At 41.9% G+C, this 18,108-nt stretch overlaps 1 protein-coding gene across 2 annotated transcripts; it reads left to right on the top strand.

Moving 5' to 3' along the window:
* Positions 1 to 2,133: 2,133 nt before the first annotated feature.
* PLP1 (proteolipid protein 1) lies at positions 2,134 to 17,565 on the top strand. 2 transcript variants are annotated; one of them, XM_081126463.1, is made up of 7 exons: positions 2,134 to 2,331; positions 10,177 to 10,363; positions 11,369 to 11,525; positions 12,711 to 12,879; positions 13,361 to 13,434; positions 14,235 to 14,300; positions 15,438 to 17,565. In XM_081126463.1, the coding sequence occupies exons 1-7, from the start codon at positions 2,328 to 2,330 to the stop codon at positions 15,507 to 15,509; spliced, it is 729 nt and encodes a 242-aa protein (XP_080982589.1). In that variant the 5' UTR covers positions 2,134 to 2,327; the 3' UTR covers positions 15,510 to 17,565. The 2 variants fall into 2 exon arrangements, with proteins under 2 accessions (XP_080982589.1, XP_080982588.1); XM_081126462.1 differs by having other exon boundaries at positions 2,176 to 2,331; positions 11,369 to 11,630.
* The last annotated feature ends 543 nt before the right edge of the window (positions 17,566 to 18,108 follow it).

The following is an 18,108-nucleotide window of genomic DNA, read 5'->3' as shown; positions in this document are numbered from 1 at the left end:
CTGAGACAGAGTGTTAGGACTACAGAGTGACTGCAATACACTGGATTCTGGGGAGCTGGGAATCTTAAGGCATTGGGGACAGTGAGCAATAGAGATGGAGGAAAGGAGAAGAGAAATGTGTGTTAGGTAAACATGGTTGAAAATTTGGTATCTTTGGGTTTATTGGGAACACATCTTTTCTTCTGAGTAGTCCCCAGAGCTGCTACTGAGAATCCAGGGACAGATTTATGAGAAGGCTGAGCCTGAGCAATCTCCCTTGCACACAGGGCTCTCATCTATCTGAGCTGTGAAAAACCATCTCCGTCATCCCTCAGTTCCTTCTGTCATCTGAAGAGCTGAGGGAACAAATTTTTGTTCTTGGTTCTCCCTCTCCTTCAGGGCCATTCTGACAAGAACCTTCCAGAAATTAATTTTTGGCACAATCCTACAATTCAGCTTCCTCAGCAGGTAGAGTGTATGGCTGGAAAGCAGGGCTGGTGAGGTCAGGTGTCCTGAGACCCTTTACCCTCAGTCATATGGCTTTTGTCTTATCTGCTCTGGAAAGCTACTTCTATACTATTCTGCAATAGGGGCAGCATTAACAGGGATCCTTTCTCCTTGGGGCTGATATAAAAGCAAAAAGGATCTAGGGTTCTAGGATTCTGAACAAGCCTCAGACACTGCAGGATACAGGACCCCGGTGGACACACAAGGTCATCTGTAGAAGACTTATCCTTTTTCTAACAGCAGAGCCCAAACCAGAAACAAGTTCAAGGTCACAGCTCAAAGAGAAAACTATAAGACACCGTCTTGCTTCTCTCCCTCCACAGAAAGAGTCTAGGCTCTGCTCAGTACCTCCTTTCTCTCCTCTACGATGCCTAGGCAAATCCATAGGAAAAATTCTGGGGGCCCATACCTTCTTTCCCTGAATCCTTCCAACGGGTACCCCTCCAGTTATATGTCAACCAGTTTCCTTACAGGCCACCCATGGGAGGATGTGGGCCTCAAGTTCAAGAGATCTATGCCTTTCTGAGGCTCCTGAAAGGATAAAGAACAATAACAAAGAGCCTAGTTAGACACTGGTTAAGATTCACCTCTTTTAGAAAACCTTCTCAGGCTAATCTCTCTTGGCACTCAAATATCTTCATAGTCTTTAGGAACAACTATTATTGGTAAGGCAGGTTTCATATATTAGTCCAAAATTTTTGCTGCTTAATCACTTTTTCTTAGTATTTCATTCTCTGAGGCAAGCACGAGATTTCCTTTGCCCTTCTCTCCACCCTCACTGGCACTCACTGATTCAACCCAACCCACACCCTCCCTGCCTTTCATCACCCTAGCCTCAGTTCTCTGATGATACTACATTCTCAGGATGGGATACTGACTACCTGATTCTCAGATCATGTTCCTGACTTTTCTCAAAGTCATTTATCCTCCTTAGAAATCACCCATATTCCTAACTCTGACCTTTTCTTTAGTCTATTTGGTGAACCTGCATAGGTCTTGCCCTCTCTCTGGGCCTCTTATCTTCTCAATAAAATTTTACAATGCTAGCCTCACCCTGCTTGGTCACAATCTGTTTGTGGAATCAACAGCTTGTATTTTGTCCTCATTTAGCTGGAGGATTTGGACGATGTTATTTTAAAAGACAAATTTTTCTTCTCTGTTGTGTTTCTGAAGCTGAGTAGGGGGGAGGGTACTTACTTGCCAAGGAGTGGGGAGAAGAGAAACGTAGACAGGGCCAAGGGCAGCTATGAGTGAGGGTTGCAGTTGGGGCCAGAGTCGGAAGGACTCTAGAAGATCTCATCTAGGTTTTTACCTTTAACCCCTCGCCAAAGCTACCACTTCCGTGGCTTCTGACACTTGTGCTGCCACATCCTACAGCAAATAGATACAAGTATCAGTTAGAGGATTCCATGACCTCTTTTTTTCTTTTTAAAAAAATTTTCAGCCCCAAACCACATTTCCAAATGTCTCTGCAGCAAAGTGAAATTCCACATAGGGAAGTCTTAGGAAAAAAAAGAAAAAAAAAAAAAAGAAAAAAATTGGCAGTGAAAGGCAGAAAAGAGAAGATGGAGCCCTTAGTAAAGGGAGTATTCTTGAGGAGGTGGAGACAAGGGGAGGAGAAGGGGAGGAGGAGATGGGGAGGAAAGTGGGCCTGTCCCTTTAAGGGGGTTGGCTGTCAATCAGAAAGCCCTTTTCATTGCTGGAGAAGAGGACAAAGATACTCAGAGAGAAAAAGTAAAGGAACGAAGAAGGAGACTGGAGAGACCAGGATCCTTCTAGCTGAACATAGCCGCAAAGCAGACTAGCCAGCCAGCTACAGTTGGAGTCAGAGTCCCAAAGACATGGGTGAGTTTCAAAAACTTTAGCATGGAAGATTTAAGCAGGTACAGGAATGTACAATAGTATTTCTGACTTTGGGGTTTGGGAGTTTTCAATAGTTTAAATGAGTTGTGTTTTGGCACTTGTTTTTTTGTTTTTTTGTTGTTGTTGTTTTAAATTCCTTAGCACTCAATTAGATTAACTCTGTCTCTGCTGTATTGAGATTGATGCTTTATTCTCAAAAAATTTCAGCAGCATGTGGAGAGTCCCACAAGTCCTTGGAGAGAGTGCCCAGTGGGCTGGATATGGTCATGTGTCCTCCTCTCCCCTCACTTCCTTCTACCTTTTCTTTTCCCCTGGTTCCCAGGCTCTGGTTATGGCCAGATCAGCTGACATCCCTGGTTCTGCTGGAGGCAACTGATAGTTGGGTACCTGTCAGATGTACAAAATAACCCCTTGCTTGATACAAAATTTGAGCCCTGTTTAGCTATAATTGGAAATTGGAGAATGAAGCAAGATGTATTCAGGCTTGACCATGGCCAAGGAGGCCAATCTTAAGTTCAGAAAATGAAAATAAAGTCTACAATGACTTTACCATGGGGAATGGATATGAGTAGGTGTGTGTGTGTGTGTGTGTGTGTGTGTGTGTGTACGTGTGCATGCATGCACACATGTGTGGATGGCCATTCCTAGCAAATATCACAGACTTAGACTTCCTGAGGACATAGTCCAAACTCTAAATCCCTGCTATGACAAGGAGGCTGCTGGGACTTTGGGAGTCTGGTTGACTTGGTTGAGTACTGAGGGCTTCTCCATGTTCTATGAACAAAGAGAAAAACTATGAGGTCTGGTCTGTGGTAGTGTCTACTCAGAGCAAGGTGTGCAGAGCACAAGGATCTTTGTCCACACAGGATGTCACAGAGACATGTAGACATTGTTTATGAGTGGCAAAACAAGAGTAGCAGCTTGAATGCATCCTAAATAAAATGAGAATCGATTGCCTTATGTATTCATCATCAAACATAGTATCAAGAAGACTCCAGCCACATCTAGGAAGATAGGTTTTCAACTCTATTAAGCTGGTGTCAGCTTTTAGGTTGTTTTATCCTGAAACATCAAAACAGATCTTTTCAGCACGTATTCAGGTAGGATAATTAAGAAGGCAGAACACTGAATTAGAAGTCAATACAACCAAGTTTAAACCCCAGATCTGCCACATATAAACTTCATGACCTTGGGTAGGTCATTGTGAATTATCACTTTTCTTTCTGGAAAATGGGCATCACAATAACTGTTTTGTCTGCTTTCAAGGTTGTGAAAATCAAGTAATAATGATGTGAAAGTCCTTTGAAAGTGGCCAAGCTGTATACTCATTGTAAATCATGATAATAACAATTATTGTAAAATAGTTCATGTACAGGCTGACTCTCATTTTTTCCCCAAAGTGGTTGGGTTTTCTTTGTCTGCACTTTGTGCACTTGGTTAAGAATCATTTGATCAATTGAGTGTGGCCAGGTGAGAGGTGAATGTTGGAGAAACTCAATTCCTGCCCAAGGTAACATCAAAAAACCTACCTGATGTCAGGGCAGCTGTTTGGGTAGGTTGTGATTTAAAAATAGAGAGGGAGTAAAGAAGGGTGCTGAATATTACTTCCTCAGGGTATGAAAGTGTACGGGCATTTAACAATTGTAGTAGACAAATTATATCATGAAATCTGTGGTTGGAAGGAACTTTAGAAGCTGTCTGAGCCAAATCTTAATGCAGTAGTCCCTTTTACAACAGCCAATTAAACATTCCTACAGCCTCTTCTTATTCACCTCCAGGAACATGGAGCTAACTACCTCAACCATATAGAATCCTGTAGGATTGGACACAAAGAGGAACACTGAATTCAGTAGCATCTACACAAAAGGTTTATGGGGGAAATAATAATTCTTTAAACCTTGTCCTGACTTGGGAGGAGAGTGTTCCAAATGAGTCTTTGGGATAACAATGGAACCAGAAAAGAGCCAAAGAGCAGTAGCTGATTATTCTCTGCTCAGTAACACAATGCCATTACTGAACAGCAAAACATTGGCTCCTGTAAGCCAGTGGTTGTTATCCTGGTAACCAGACTGTGATGCTTCCTTCCAAAGGTGGCTGTTTGCTGAGCAGTATAGTTTTGGCTGGCTCAGAGTAAGTGGGTGTAGCCCAAGCAAAAAGTGTGGAGGCAGAGCAGGGGTCCAGTTATACAAAATGCCTGAAGACTAACTGAATCTCACCCTGACACCAAGAATGTTGCAAGAATGCCAGAAGCTAAAAAGAAACCAGAGGAGCTCTTAGAGCCAAGCAGAAATCTGTTCTGCTTTGAGGGGCTTTCATCCTGGCTCTGCACTAGGAAAGCCAGTTTACACAACAGCCTGACAACTAGAACTATTCTCTCAAAGCTATCTAAGTAGTAACAAGGCCCAAGAAACCCCTGGGAGATGGGTGGGTGGGGGGAAATATAATCTTCAAACCCATCAAGGCAGAACCCCAGTGGCATATTTTTTCTCTTGTTGCTTTTTTGTGTATTATCCTGAAGCCCAGAAAACCATCATCAGGGTATAGTTTAGTCTTGAAAGAAAGCAAGAGTAGAAAGGCCCTCCTTGCCCACAGAAATTTAGATCCAGGGAAGATCTAGTCAGGGCAGTGAAATGATCAGGAAGGGTCACCGCAGCCATGGCAGGCAAACAGAGCAGCTTTTCCTTCCTTTACCACTGTCAGGGCCTACCCAGTGCCAAACTTACATCAAAAGTTCAGCAAGTACTGATGGATTAATTCCTCTTTGGCTATTTTTAAATGGTCCTAAGGGTGCTCTCTCGGCTCTGTGCTGGCCTCTAAGCTCTCTGCCAGGCTGGACTCTGAAAAAGAGTCAGAGAGATTCCAAGAAAGACAACAAAGTTCCCCAGATCAGCTTTACCATGCAATGAAGAAGAGAGGAGAAATTGGTAGGAGACTGACCTAAGGAATAAGGTATGGAAACTGTTGTCTCTTAGCTTAGTGTCAGTTGCTTCTTTTACCTTCCCATATGTGGTCAAGGTGAAGACAGTGTGTGATGGATAAAGTTTAACAATAAAGCTTCAATGTTTGGGCATAAATTGGTTGTGTGTGTGTGTGTGTGTTGAGAAGGATCAGGGAGTATAGGAAAGAAGGTGGTCCAGATGCTGTTGCCATGGTAATAATAATACCCATTCAAAGAGGAGGCTGAGATCCCTTTTGATTTAACTCCGTCCACATGACTTGTCTATCCAGCAGGCTTGGATTTTCATGCTCCAGTGACTGTAGGGCCCCTTTCCAGCCTTTGAATGTGGTATAAATACTGATTTCATCTAAGAAAGACAAGATTATAGGCAGGGCTTTGTCCGACCATGATAAGGCCAGAAGCAAAAGTCTTTGTCGCTGGTACCTCCTGATGATTGTTGTTTTACTCCTAGAACCCACCCACTGATCCCCATCCATCCCCCGTACCAGTCACGGCTGCTCTAGTATCTTGGCCCTGTCAACTGCTTATAGGCCCTGATCAAGGAGGCCTCTGTTCACAGGGTGAGGTTAAGGGGTGGGTTCTGGGAGGAGGGTAAGTGCAGATTAGAGACCTAGGGAGATAGGGCCAGTTTTTTACTCAATGAGTCTGCCTGTTGTTTAGCTCAGTTGTATAGGGTTCTATCTCTCCCTTTGTCAGCTGGATTCAAGGGACAGGCTGGGAATTGTGCAAGGCACAATTGGTCTCTTTCTACCATCCCTTTCTGAGGCCCTTCCTCTCCTCCCTTTGATGAGCTCCCAGATTCACACTGAATTACCATCATGGAGCTGGTCCTTGAGGCATGCCCAGGGTCATGGGAAAGGAGGGAGGGCTTGGGAGCTCTTGGTTCCTGCTTAAAAAGACAGCATCAGGGTCAACAGTCTCTTGGATGGACATGGACCTGAATAAGAGTCACAACAGTCCTGTCAATCTTTGTTAGACTCTTGTGAAAAGCATTGGTGAGAAGGGCTTGAAGTTCTATCACAGATTGATTAGACTAGTTTTGGGAGTTTGCAGATAAATCTAGCCAACACTGAATATTTCCCCTTTGCTTATATTTTGTCCACAGGACTTGGTTCTATACATTTTAATACAAGATGATAAGGTAGCTTTAGTCTTTGATTCAGACATAAGTTTGTTTTCTCCAAGACTGAAAGGTCTTTGAAGAAAGGGACTGGGCCTTATATTTCCCTTTTGTTTCTCATAGGATGTAGGTTACTGCTAATGTGCTTAATAACTGTACCGAATCTACATAAACATAAATGAAAGAAAAACACTGGGAGTGTCATTATTTTTCTCTATGACCTCTGGTCAAAGTTAGTTGGTTTAATCCAACTGAGTTGCATTGGGTAATATTATTACTATATAATTTTTTAATGCCAACTCTACTATATTGCAGACTGTACTTAGCCTGGAAAATGTGAGACTGTCTCTTGAGAGAGACAAGGAACTTCTCCAGAATCCCTCACAGCCTTCCTGAATCACACCAATACACTTGCAACCATGAAGGGTTCTGAAATGGAGAGCCTGTGGCTTAAGGCTCTTGTCCTCACATTCCCATGGACACTTCTTGGGCTGTGAAAAATGAAAGTGTACCTAATGGACCCTACTCAGAATATTTTGATGGTTAGCTACTTTGATGAAGACACAATATCTTGTATGTTCTGAGTTTTTCCCAGTTGGAACCCAAAATTTGATTTTTTTTACTTGGACAGACTGACAGATTCTTCACTTCTGATGAACTTAAATGCCCCCAGAACAAACATTTCACTTCAATTGTGAAGAGATGGGCATCTGATGCTTATGCCAATATTGTTGAATTGTTTATAGCTAAACAGTGATAGATTTATCTCAGGCCATTTATTTCCGACTCCACACTAAAGACTCATTAAAACCTATGTCCTTCTTGTCCTTTGCTTTGAGTGGCAGTAGAGCAGAAAAGAACTTGTTATTTGAGCTCTAAGAAAATAGATGAAAAATGGATGTGAAGAGTATCAGTTGGTGACTCAGAGTTGCTCCCAAGGTTTAGCCCTCTATCACCCAGTAAGAACAATACAAAAGACACTCTCTGGCTATGTGGATGATGATCAAGGGATCAGATACACTAAAGATGATTTTCCCTCATCTTTACAACCCTGGAGTGGGTATCAGCTAAAACTTAGAGTGGAATTCTCTGGTTAGTAAGAGTTCAAGTTCCTCCATCCCTGATCACACCTGCACCACCATTTAGCCCTTCCCAGGGTGAAAAAGCTGGGATGAGTGAGTGGGCACAGGATAGTCACTAGCTAGGGTGGATGGCTCTCCTTACTCTAAACAAACAGCTCTGCTATTGTTCTCTGGGCATGACCCCCTCCCCACCCCCAGGCCTGTGGGCCCCTGCAGAATGCCAATGAGGATCCTGAGATCTCTGGGAAAAACAAGGCTTCTTTGTCTGGGGGAGCTATGGAGGGCTCTGTCCAAGCCCTGACCCTGTGCTAGGGAGAGAGGGAACAGTGGGGTCACTGACCTTCCCCTCCCCCCACCTCCAGGCTTCAGAGACCTTCTTTACTAGAAGAGTCTAAGAGTTTGGGGGTGGGGAAGAGTTGGATAGACAGGGAAAGAAAATGGCAGCACTGTTTATTTCCAAGCTCCTTTTCTTGACTTACAAGATATATCTAGTATCTTAACCTGTTGTGAAATTTCTGGAATGTTTCCTAAGAATAATGATCAATTTCAAATGCTGTGTTTTTCTCTCTGGTATACACATACATGTGTGTGCACATTGCATGTATGCATGTGTGTGCACATGTGCACACACACATACATACACACACCATGGGCTCGCTTTGATGAGACACTCTTACCGAGCACAATTGCAAAGTTTATGCTAAGTAAATTCTGCCTTGACTTATGGCATCACAGTTACAGATTGCTTCCAATAGAGGCTAAGTTTTCTGACAACAGTACTTCAGTTCTTGAAGAAGAAATTCAGTACTGCTGCAAATGCTAACTACTTACTTTGCTTGATTTGGGCTTCCAAGTCTAATCTCTGGTGTGATATGCAAGAATTTTTGAGGAAGAGGCTCTTTGAGGACCAAGGAAGGGCTGCCATTTTAGGGGATGGTGGGTATAGGACTCACTCATTCTGTGGCTCTGAGAAGAGAGACAAATGTGTCTACCTCAACTTTCCCATGATAGAGGTAATTTGGTCCTTCAGAACCTGTTCACATTGATGCAATTCTACCATGCAAATCAACAGATGGTCAAGCACTCAAGACTAAAAAGAAACTGTACCAGTATTAAGAGGGTCAGACAAAGGACTCCTCTAGTCCCTGGTACCCTGGTATAGACAAGTGAATTTTGTATAAAAATCCAAATCTAAAAATTAATACAGTTTATTTTCTTTTTATGAGAAGTCCCAACATGCTTTTCCAAAATAGCAGTTTTCCAGCACACTTGCTGATTATTTGTGTATGTATATATGTACAAATCATATATACATATAATATACAAAATTACAAAATAATTCAAATATATCTATATATTATATGATATATGAATAGATATATAAATTCTGTGTGTGTATTTGTATATCTATATATGCATACATATAAAGGATTCTTTTCTGAAGAGATTAACATTTTTATTTCTCCTACCTTTTGGGGATCAGGCCAAGGGGCCAAAGAGAGCCATCCTTTTCCCTTCTAGTCAATCATCTACTTGAAATTTGTTGAGTTTGACTCATGTGACACCTTAGAGCATGGGCCTAGTACTTGGGGCACAGCTGCTCTTGGAGCCTGTGGCTTCCTGTGTGCCTTTTCTGTTTCTCAGTAGGTCTGGGGATCCCAGGGACTGTTAGCACTTTAAGATACCTGTGTTTCTAAGCCCCAGTGTGTTTTTGTCATGCCAGAAACATAGTTCATGCTTTGCTGTCTTTGTATAAAGTCTCTTTGTAGCTATTTTGACAGAAGTGCAGTGTAAGACTGAGGATGGGGACATTGACTAAGCTGCAGTATAAGGTGACAAATCAGCCACGCAAAATGTTCAAAAATCATTTAGCATTTTTATTACTGGGAATAACAATAGTAATTCTTTCATTACCATCTCCTGTCCTCTGCTAGTTCCCTCCATCCCTTTGGACTGCTCTCCACATATCTAGACTAAGAAGAATCAAGCATTCCACGCAGCACATTCACACAATGCTCAGGAATATCCAGAAGCATGCAATTTCCAAAGTTCCCCCCACCTGGAATGCTCTTCAAAGCCCAAATCTTACCTGACAAGACTGATATATCTGGACTGCACTCATCCCTTCCTGGAACTCTAAGTACATTAACCCTTTGTAACCCTTGACTGCCTGGAATTATTAGTTGAAAATATTAGGTCTACCTAACTCCTTCTTCCTCAGTAAACAAGATTCCCATACAGCTGAAACTATTGTTTATGTCTTCACATCTCACATAATACCTAGCACAATGCTAGGCACATAGTGGGTACTCCATAAGAGTCGATGAATGACTAAAACAAACAAATCAGAATGATAAGACAGGAGAGAATGATTGCATAATCTCGCTGGCTTGCTACTTGAATGATTGATTATTAACATCCCTCCTCCACAAAATTCTGGGAATTAAAGGTAAGGATTTATTTTCAAGAATAGAATAAAATATGGTTCTGGGGTCAATCTCACATTCCAGAAGCCTAAGGCTCTAGACTCTCCTGTTTTGAGGCCCTGGAGTGACACTCCATCCATGTATGTGAGTGCAGGGTCTGACTGGTATGGCAGAGAGGTATGAGTGGCATGACCTTCCTATTGTATACATTCCTGATTGTTTCCTGTCCTTCTTCACCAGGTTTGTTAGAGTGCTGTGCAAGATGTCTTGTAGGGGCGCCCTTTGCCTCCCTGGTGGCCACTGGATTGTGTTTCTTTGGGGTGGCACTGTTCTGTGGCTGTGGACATGAAGCCCTCACTGGTACAGAAAAACTAATTGAGACCTATTTCTCCAAAAACTACCAGGACTATGAGTATCTCATCAATGTGTAAGTACCTGTCATCCCACACAAACTCCTATCTTTCTCTCTCTCTTCATCTTGGAGAAACAGAACTCATACTTAGTGACAAGTAGTGGATTCATGTGGCACTGGAAAGAATTCCTGAGTCTTTCTTCTGTGTGCAGATTCCACTTATGCCATATCTGAACCCCTAAATAAGGGGAAAGTGCCAAGTTCAGAAAGGAGGGGTCTGCCTGCCTGCTAGCCCACTCCTTAGCCATTGTTTTTTTCCATGCATTCTAACTTTTGCTCAGTAGGGTTAACATTGAGTTGGAGCCTCCGAAGTGGTAGGTATAGAGAACTCGGGGAGGCATAATGACTGGACAGAGTAGGGCCACTGTTCTGGGTTTGACACACCACTTCAGGATGCTCAGGCCCAGTACTAGCTTCCCATATTCCTAGAGCAAGTTAGACTCCTGTTTCCTCATCATTTTTCTTGTCCAGCTCCTCTCTCCTCTGAGGGAACATCTCTGAAAGGTCAGGTAAAGGAGAGTAGGGCTCTGGTTGTTCAGGTCACAGGGTAAACAAGGTGTGGATCGAGGAGCATGTGCTTCTGGCCATACACTCCCTATCTTCCTTTTTTCCTTTTTTAAAAATATATCTTTATTGATTTCAGAGAGAGGAAAGGAGAGGGAGAGAGAGAGATAGAAACATCAATGATGAGAGAGTCATTGATTGGTTGCCTCCCGCACGCCCCGGACTGGGGATTGAGCCCGCAACCTGGACATGTACCCTGACCGGGAATTGAACCCCAATCGCCTGGATCCTAGGTTGATGCTCAAACGCTGAGCCACGCCCGGCTGGGCTCCCTATCTTCCTTTTACTTCAATTCAGATAAAGTGGAAGTATGGAAATGGAGCTTAGTCATCCCTCTAAAGACTCCCTAACCTTGTTTAAGTGCCCCCTCAAGAGTCCACCTCATTTATGCAGGAAGGGAACTGGTACCTCAATTAATAAGATTCTCTGGTCTCATTTGTCTGTCTGTTAATGCAGGATCCATGCCTTCCAGTATGTCATCTATGGAACTGCCTCTTTCTTCTTCCTTTATGGGGCCCTCCTGCTGGCTGAGGGCTTCTACACCACGGGTGCAGTCAGGCAGATCTTTGGCGACTACAAGACCACCATCTGCGGCAAGGGCCTGAGCGCAACGGTAACAGGGGGCCAGAAGGGGAGGGGTTCCAGAGGCCAACATCAAGCTCATTCTTTGGAGCGGGTGTGTCATTGTTTGGGAAAATGGCTAGGACATCCCGACAAGGTGATCATCCTCAGGATTTTGTGGCAATAACAGGGGGTGGGGGACAATTGGGCGTGAGTCTGTGGCCTCACCCTCATCCAAGGCTGGGTCCTCTCCAGGTGCCTGGCCTTTTAGTGAGGAAGTGATGGCTACAGCCGAACGAGGTCAGGAAGAACGTGGTGCCCAGCTGGCTTAGCTTCACCTTTGAAAAGTTCCCTAGAAAAATTAATCTCAAAATGAAAAGCATGACTTTTGTAAGATGCTTTGTACGATCAGACCATTCCTAAGCCATCTGTTGGTATCCCTTTACTCCTCTCATAGGAGGGACCACAGCAAGAGTAGATCTGACTGCCCAAGAGTCTAAAATGCTACCCATGAGACTAAAACATAGGTAGCTAATCTGAGAGGGAGGGTGGATCATGGAAATTAAATAATTGACTCCAAGGTGGAATTCACAATATTCTGGGATCTTACACTGTTGGAGATCCCTTAGGGAACTAGGATAAATCTACATATTTAACAATTCATCTTTGGCTGTGGGCTATCCCATGCTTCTATTGAAACACACATTGGTTTTCAGCCTCTAGAGTTAAAGATTCCTTTGGGGGCTAAACATCTGTGGGTTGTGGTGATATCTTTTGTGGTCAGCAGTTGGCTTAGAAAAGTTTGCGTGTTTTTTTAAATCTGAAATTTAAATCTCCTATTGGCTTTGTTCAATGACTAGGGATCAAAAGTTCTGTGATAAGAACATTTTCTAAGCTCAGCCTAAGGCAAGAAATGGCACGACATTCTTTCAAGATCTATTTTGATTTCTTTACACCTTATCTGCCCAACAAATCTCCTGAAGCCTCTCTAACCCAGGGATCCTTCTCACTCCAACCCCCACCCATTCCTGTTACCCTCTGTCACACTCAGGGCTAGTTCTCTAGTAGATACTGCCAATGACATTGGCAGAGATGCCCTGCTTACTAATTTCATTTGGTGGAGATCCTTGGAATCCGATTCCATTTCTGGAACATATCACTCCAGGATCTCCCAGTTTGTGTTTCAATGTCTACAGGCTAATGCTCATTTCTAACCACACCATGTCAATTGTTTTAGTTTGTGGGCATTACCTATGCCCTGACCGTTGTGTGGCTCCTGGTGTTTGCCTGTTCTGCTGTGCCTGTGTACATTTACTTCAACACCTGGACCACCTGCCAGTCTATTGCCTCCCCCAGCAAGACCTCTGCCAGTATAGGCAGCCTCTGTGCTGATGCCAGAATGTATGGTGAGTTAGTGCATGGGTGCCTTGGTTTCTCAACCCCCTTATGGAAGCACTATTAATTTGGTTCTTTACTTAGGCCCTAAGTCTTAGGGTAAGAAGGGTGATAATTATGGGGAAAAATAAGAGGGATGCCTGGACCTTAGTTTATTATTCCCTCTCCAGTGAAACTGGAGAGATTTCTTCCTTTGGAAAGAAACTTCTCAGAAGTGGGGGGAGATTTCTTGGCTGTACACACTACTCTACCCTGTTTGACTGCTGTTCCCAACCCAGAAGCAGTACATTTCAATAACAAACACAAGATTTCACAATTGTTCAATACCACCTTCTATTTTTTGGTAAATCTTTAAAAAAGACAATCCTGATTGTTAGTAGGATCCAATTTTCAGTCAGGATGATTAAAGGTAGAAGGACTCTGAAGGAAATTCTTCATGTAGCCCCACAACTCCATGAAGCTCACGTTGGTTGATTTGTGTATCTTACTTAGGTGTTCTCCCATGGAATGCTTTCCCTGGCAAGGTGTGTGGCTCTAACCTTCTGTCCATCTGCAAAACAGCTGAGGTGAGTGAGCCATTTGGGTTACTTTACAGTGGAATGGCTAGTATCATACAAATTCCTACCCATGGCCTCTACTTTTAAAGACCACAGTTTTTCTTTGCTGGATTTTGAGTTGGCAGATTGTTTTCTACAAAATATTGGTTTAGTGTGCCTGAGCCAATGACCATAGATAGTAAAATATGTATGTTCCCTAGAGCTGCATAGATAGCCTTCCATTCCAAGACTTCCTCCCTTACAAGAGTAATTTGTAGCTTTAGGTATAGATAAGAACTTAATGGTAAAGTCCCCCAAATGGAAATTTTCATTCTTTTAGTTAAAAACCTTATGAAGAAAATGGATTGTGCATAGAGATATTCATGGGTTTTGCAAACTTTCAGTTTGGAACTTCTTAATCTCTAATGAGAAGTAAAAAGCAGTACATTTGAAAAAGGAAAACACTGTATAGAGACCAGATATTATATACAAATGAAGAAGAGGAATAAAAGTTATCCTGAGGAAGAAGGCAGTGAATAATTTATTTGAAAACAAAATGTTGATTTTAAATTTTGGGGTCCTGGGCACAATTGTAAGGAACCAGTTGAATAAAATATTTTATGAGTATTTCATAAGTATTCTGTGTTCTGGGTATTATGGCGTACACTTAGGAATGGTAGGCTTACACTCATGGAGGTGACAACTTAGAGATGCAGAATTAACACACAGAAAGATATCAACACATATTCAGAAAGCTCTGTTCATGATCTATAGCAGGGCATATTTTTACTGTTGCAAGAAACACTTCTTCCTTTTGTATTTTCTTGCAGTTCCAAATGACCTTCCACCTGTTTATTGCTGCGTTTGTGGGGGCTGCAGCCACACTGGTTTCGCTGGTGAGTTGTCTTTGGATGATCTTGGCAAATAAGTGGTCCTGTAATAGCTGGGGTCCAGCTATGCTGAAAGGCAAAAAGATAGACTCCTTCTAACTGAAATGCTGGAGAGAAGCTACTGGGAAGATACAGCAAAGTATAGAGACTGTGTACAGTTCTACTTTGGGTTGGCAAGGCATAAAAACTTCAGAAATTAGACAGGAACAAGAAAAATGGTATGAGGAAAGAAGAGGTAAGAGATTCATAGTCAAGAATGATAATACTTAGAATTTACAGAGCATGTAATATTGCCAAATGCTTTGCAGTCATACATTACAGTTAATTCTCAACATATCCTGGTCAGATCAGTGTCAGGAACAGTGAAACATTACTAAACATAATATTCTAAAGTCTGGAATTCTATATACTGTAAATATGACTCCATCTTGTCCATTCTCCAAGGGATTTAGTTATTCTCCTAAAAATACCAGAAGGACCCCCTAACAGTATGAAAACTGTTATTGCTGTAATGTGATTTTATGTCCCAAGTCCCAGTGGTGTTGTAACAGCAGTGTCAATGTAGTGCATTCATTGTTCACATTAAAAACCTAGGGCAATGAAGAGTGAGGGAATTTATCTGAAGTCACTGAATAAGTGGTGAAATGTTCAAGGATAAGCTCACAGAACTCTTGGCCCCAACTACTGAGGCTTTTATAAAGTCTAGTTGTTTCTCATTTTGTAAAATAAATTGATGCACTAAGCACTGGAGGGCTGTGTTGCATGGTGTGGCTGTGTGTCTGCAGCAAGCACCCTATGATTCCAGGTCACTCAGACATGTGGGTACGATGATGGCAGATCTATGTATTATTTACTTTTCCTTTAGGAAAAGTCAGTGCTAGGCCCAGTATAGGTGTGGAATAAATCCTTGTCGAGTTGGTTCTCTGGGCCTGTGCCATTGGAAGGAAATGATTCAGAGAGGACTTTTAGTCAAGTATATAGGAAGGACAAAAGCCTGGGACATGCTGCTTTTTATAGAACAGGGATTTTTCCTTTATTTAGCTATTATTTTATTTCATCCCTTCCTCATTCCTGAAAGGACTGGAGGAGGGAGAAAGCTTCCTTTTCTACTCTCACTCATATTCTCTCTTCTGTTCCTTACAGCTTACCTTCATGATTGCTGCCACTTACAACTTTGCTGTCCTTAAACTCATGGGCCGAGGCACCAAGTTCTGATCGCCTGTAGAAACCTCCCTTTCTCTAATAGCAAGGCTCTAACCACACAGCCTACAGTGCTGCGTCTCCCATGTTAACTCTTTGCCTTTGCCACTGACTGGCCTTCTTACTTGATGAGTGTAACAAGAAAGGAGAGTCTTGTGGTGATTGATGTCTCTCTGTGGACTCTCCACTCTTATGTACCTCTTTTAGTCATTTTGCTTCACAGCTGGTTCCTGCTAGAAATGGGAAATGCTTAAGATGGTGACTCCCCAACTACAAGTCACAAAGAAATGGAGGCTCTAATTCAACTTTCAAGCATCTCCTGAGGACCAGGGAGTGTTTTCTTCTCAAAGGGCACTTCCACTGATGGAAACAAAGTGGAAATAAAGATGCTCAGGTAGAGAGAAGGAATGTACCTGGCCCCATTACCATCTATAGGGACCAAATATATTCTCCTTGATGTGCAAAACAGAGAACTCATTCCTGTCTCCCTATTACCACTGAAGATAGAAGAAAAAATAGAGAATGGCAGTAAAACAATAAGCGCATTTGCCCAAATCTACCTATTGCAGCTGGGAGAAGGGGGTCAAAGCAAGGATCTTTCACTCATAGAAAGAGAGCACTGACCCCAATGGTGAAGGACTATTTAAGCCCTAACTCAGCCAACCTTACTTATAGCATAAGGGAGCGTAGTGTCTGTGTAGACAGAGGGGGTACCTGGCCTTACACTTCATTAGAGAAAAGAAACAGGGTTTTGTCAACATTTTCTCACCCCTTTCTCCTTGAGAACAGCTACTATGACAACCCTGTGGTTTCCAAGGAGCTGAGAATAGAGAAAAACTAACTCAGATGAAAAAAGACCAGCTTAAGGAATAGCAGTTGCTAGTGGTTAATGGTGTAAACTGAGCCAGCCCTCTGGTAGACACAGGATAGATAACTCTTTGGATAGCATGTCTTTTTTCTGTTCATTAGTTGTGTACTCTGGCCTCTGTCATATCTTCACAATGGTGCTCTTCTCATAGGGTATTTTCCATTCAGTCATTGTAGGTAATTTGAAGATCTTGATTTGTTTCAGACCGATTCACATTTCACATTTTTCAGTTTGTTTATCACTTGGTTGGGGTTATATCAGAAAGGTCTGGAGAATGATTTTTTGAATATGATTCTTTAACAAATGAAAATTGGACATTAAACATAACAAATGATAGGTAAAATTGGCTAGTTCCATACACCTACTGGAATTTTCTATAAATTATTCTGCCTTTTGCAGAAACAGATTTGGTGAATTTGAATCTCAATTTGAATAACCTATTATTTTAATCATCAGCTGATTGTTCTTTCTAGCTAGTTGGGGATGATTTGATTTAGCAATGTTACCTTGGCCTGTTAAAGAGTCAGATTTAACATACATGTTATTCTCTCCTGGTATAGATCACATAATTGAATACTCCAGCTGTCAGCTATTCAGTTGGCAAGCTTCCACAGAAAAGGAAAGGTGGAAAGATTTTGAAACCCGAATAGATCCCAGGTTTCGGTCTTCTCTTTCTTGTTTATGAACTTTGGGTTAAAGGATAAAAGGCTGATTGGTTATTATTGAAGGAAAGATTTTATGGGTATGACCGTAGGGGGCTCTTTTGTTGTAAAGAGTTGTATATTTCCCCCCCCCCCCCAAAGTGGTTTCAGCAATGTTTAAGGAGATGTAAGATCTTTACAGAGACGCTTGATATTTGTTTTTAGACCGGTATACCAGATAAGCTTCCAGGCTGCATAAAGGGAGGAGGTAGAAAAGGTTCTGTAAGAAACCAATCCAGATCAATGAAAGTGAAGTAATCCATACCTTGTGTTTTGTTTTGATTTAATAACATAACAAATAACCAACCCTTCCCTGAAAACCTCCCAGGCATACATACACACATATACACACATGAAGAGAGTTAATCAACTGCAAGAGTTTCCTTCATTTCTGATATAGAATTTCAATTTTAACACACATAAAGATAAACTTTTAGAAACTTATCTTACAAAATGTATTTTATAAAATTAAAGAAAATAAAATTAAGAATGTTCTCAATCAAACATTGTGTCCTCTGAGTGAATTGTTCCATTTAACCCCACAACTGAACTTGAATAATTGTAACTTTATTGTGATTTGTCCAAGGAGTTCATTCATTTTCAGGTCATCCAAGTCATTCTCACAATTCTCTAAAACAGAGTAGATAAATCACTTCTGTTTTTATAGCTGGTGACACTAAGAAATAGAGGCAAAATTAATTACCCAAAGAAACCCAAAAAGTACACTTCTGAGCTTGGACTAGAACTCAGATCTTGATACCGATTCATTGCCTGTTTTAGGGTTTCTTTTCTCCTAAGATGGATTTCAGAGTGGTATGCTAATTCAGAGTCAAACATGGTTACTTCTTTAATACAATAACGGTGTTCCACTCCAGTGTCTTTAGGATTATGTTATTGTTAGCTCTTTGAATTGTTTGAATTTCCCAATAATGAGCCCTTAATGCCTCATACATGAGGATTGTGCATGTATCTGGAAAGTACTGGATGAAAGGTTTAATGTCAAGGCAGAGCAAATATGGTAAGAGCAATACAAATTTAAACAGTT

The sequence above is a fragment of the Miniopterus schreibersii genome (assembly GCF_964146895.1).
Source record: "Miniopterus schreibersii genome assembly, chromosome: X".
Lineage (NCBI taxonomy): Eukaryota > Metazoa > Chordata > Mammalia > Chiroptera > Miniopteridae > Miniopterus > Miniopterus schreibersii.
This window is presented reverse-complemented; position numbering and strand designations above follow the sequence as displayed.

Excerpts from the sequence above, each read along its gene's own strand:
- PLP1 (XM_081126462.1), top strand. Across the intron at positions 10,364-11,368 it reads TATGAGTATCTCATCAATGT|GATCCATGCCTTCCAGTATG; the intron begins GTAAGTACCTGT and ends CTGTTAATGCAG. Across the intron at positions 13,435-14,234 it reads CCATCTGCAAAACAGCTGAG|TTCCAAATGACCTTCCACCT; the intron begins GTGAGTGAGCCA and ends ATTTTCTTGCAG.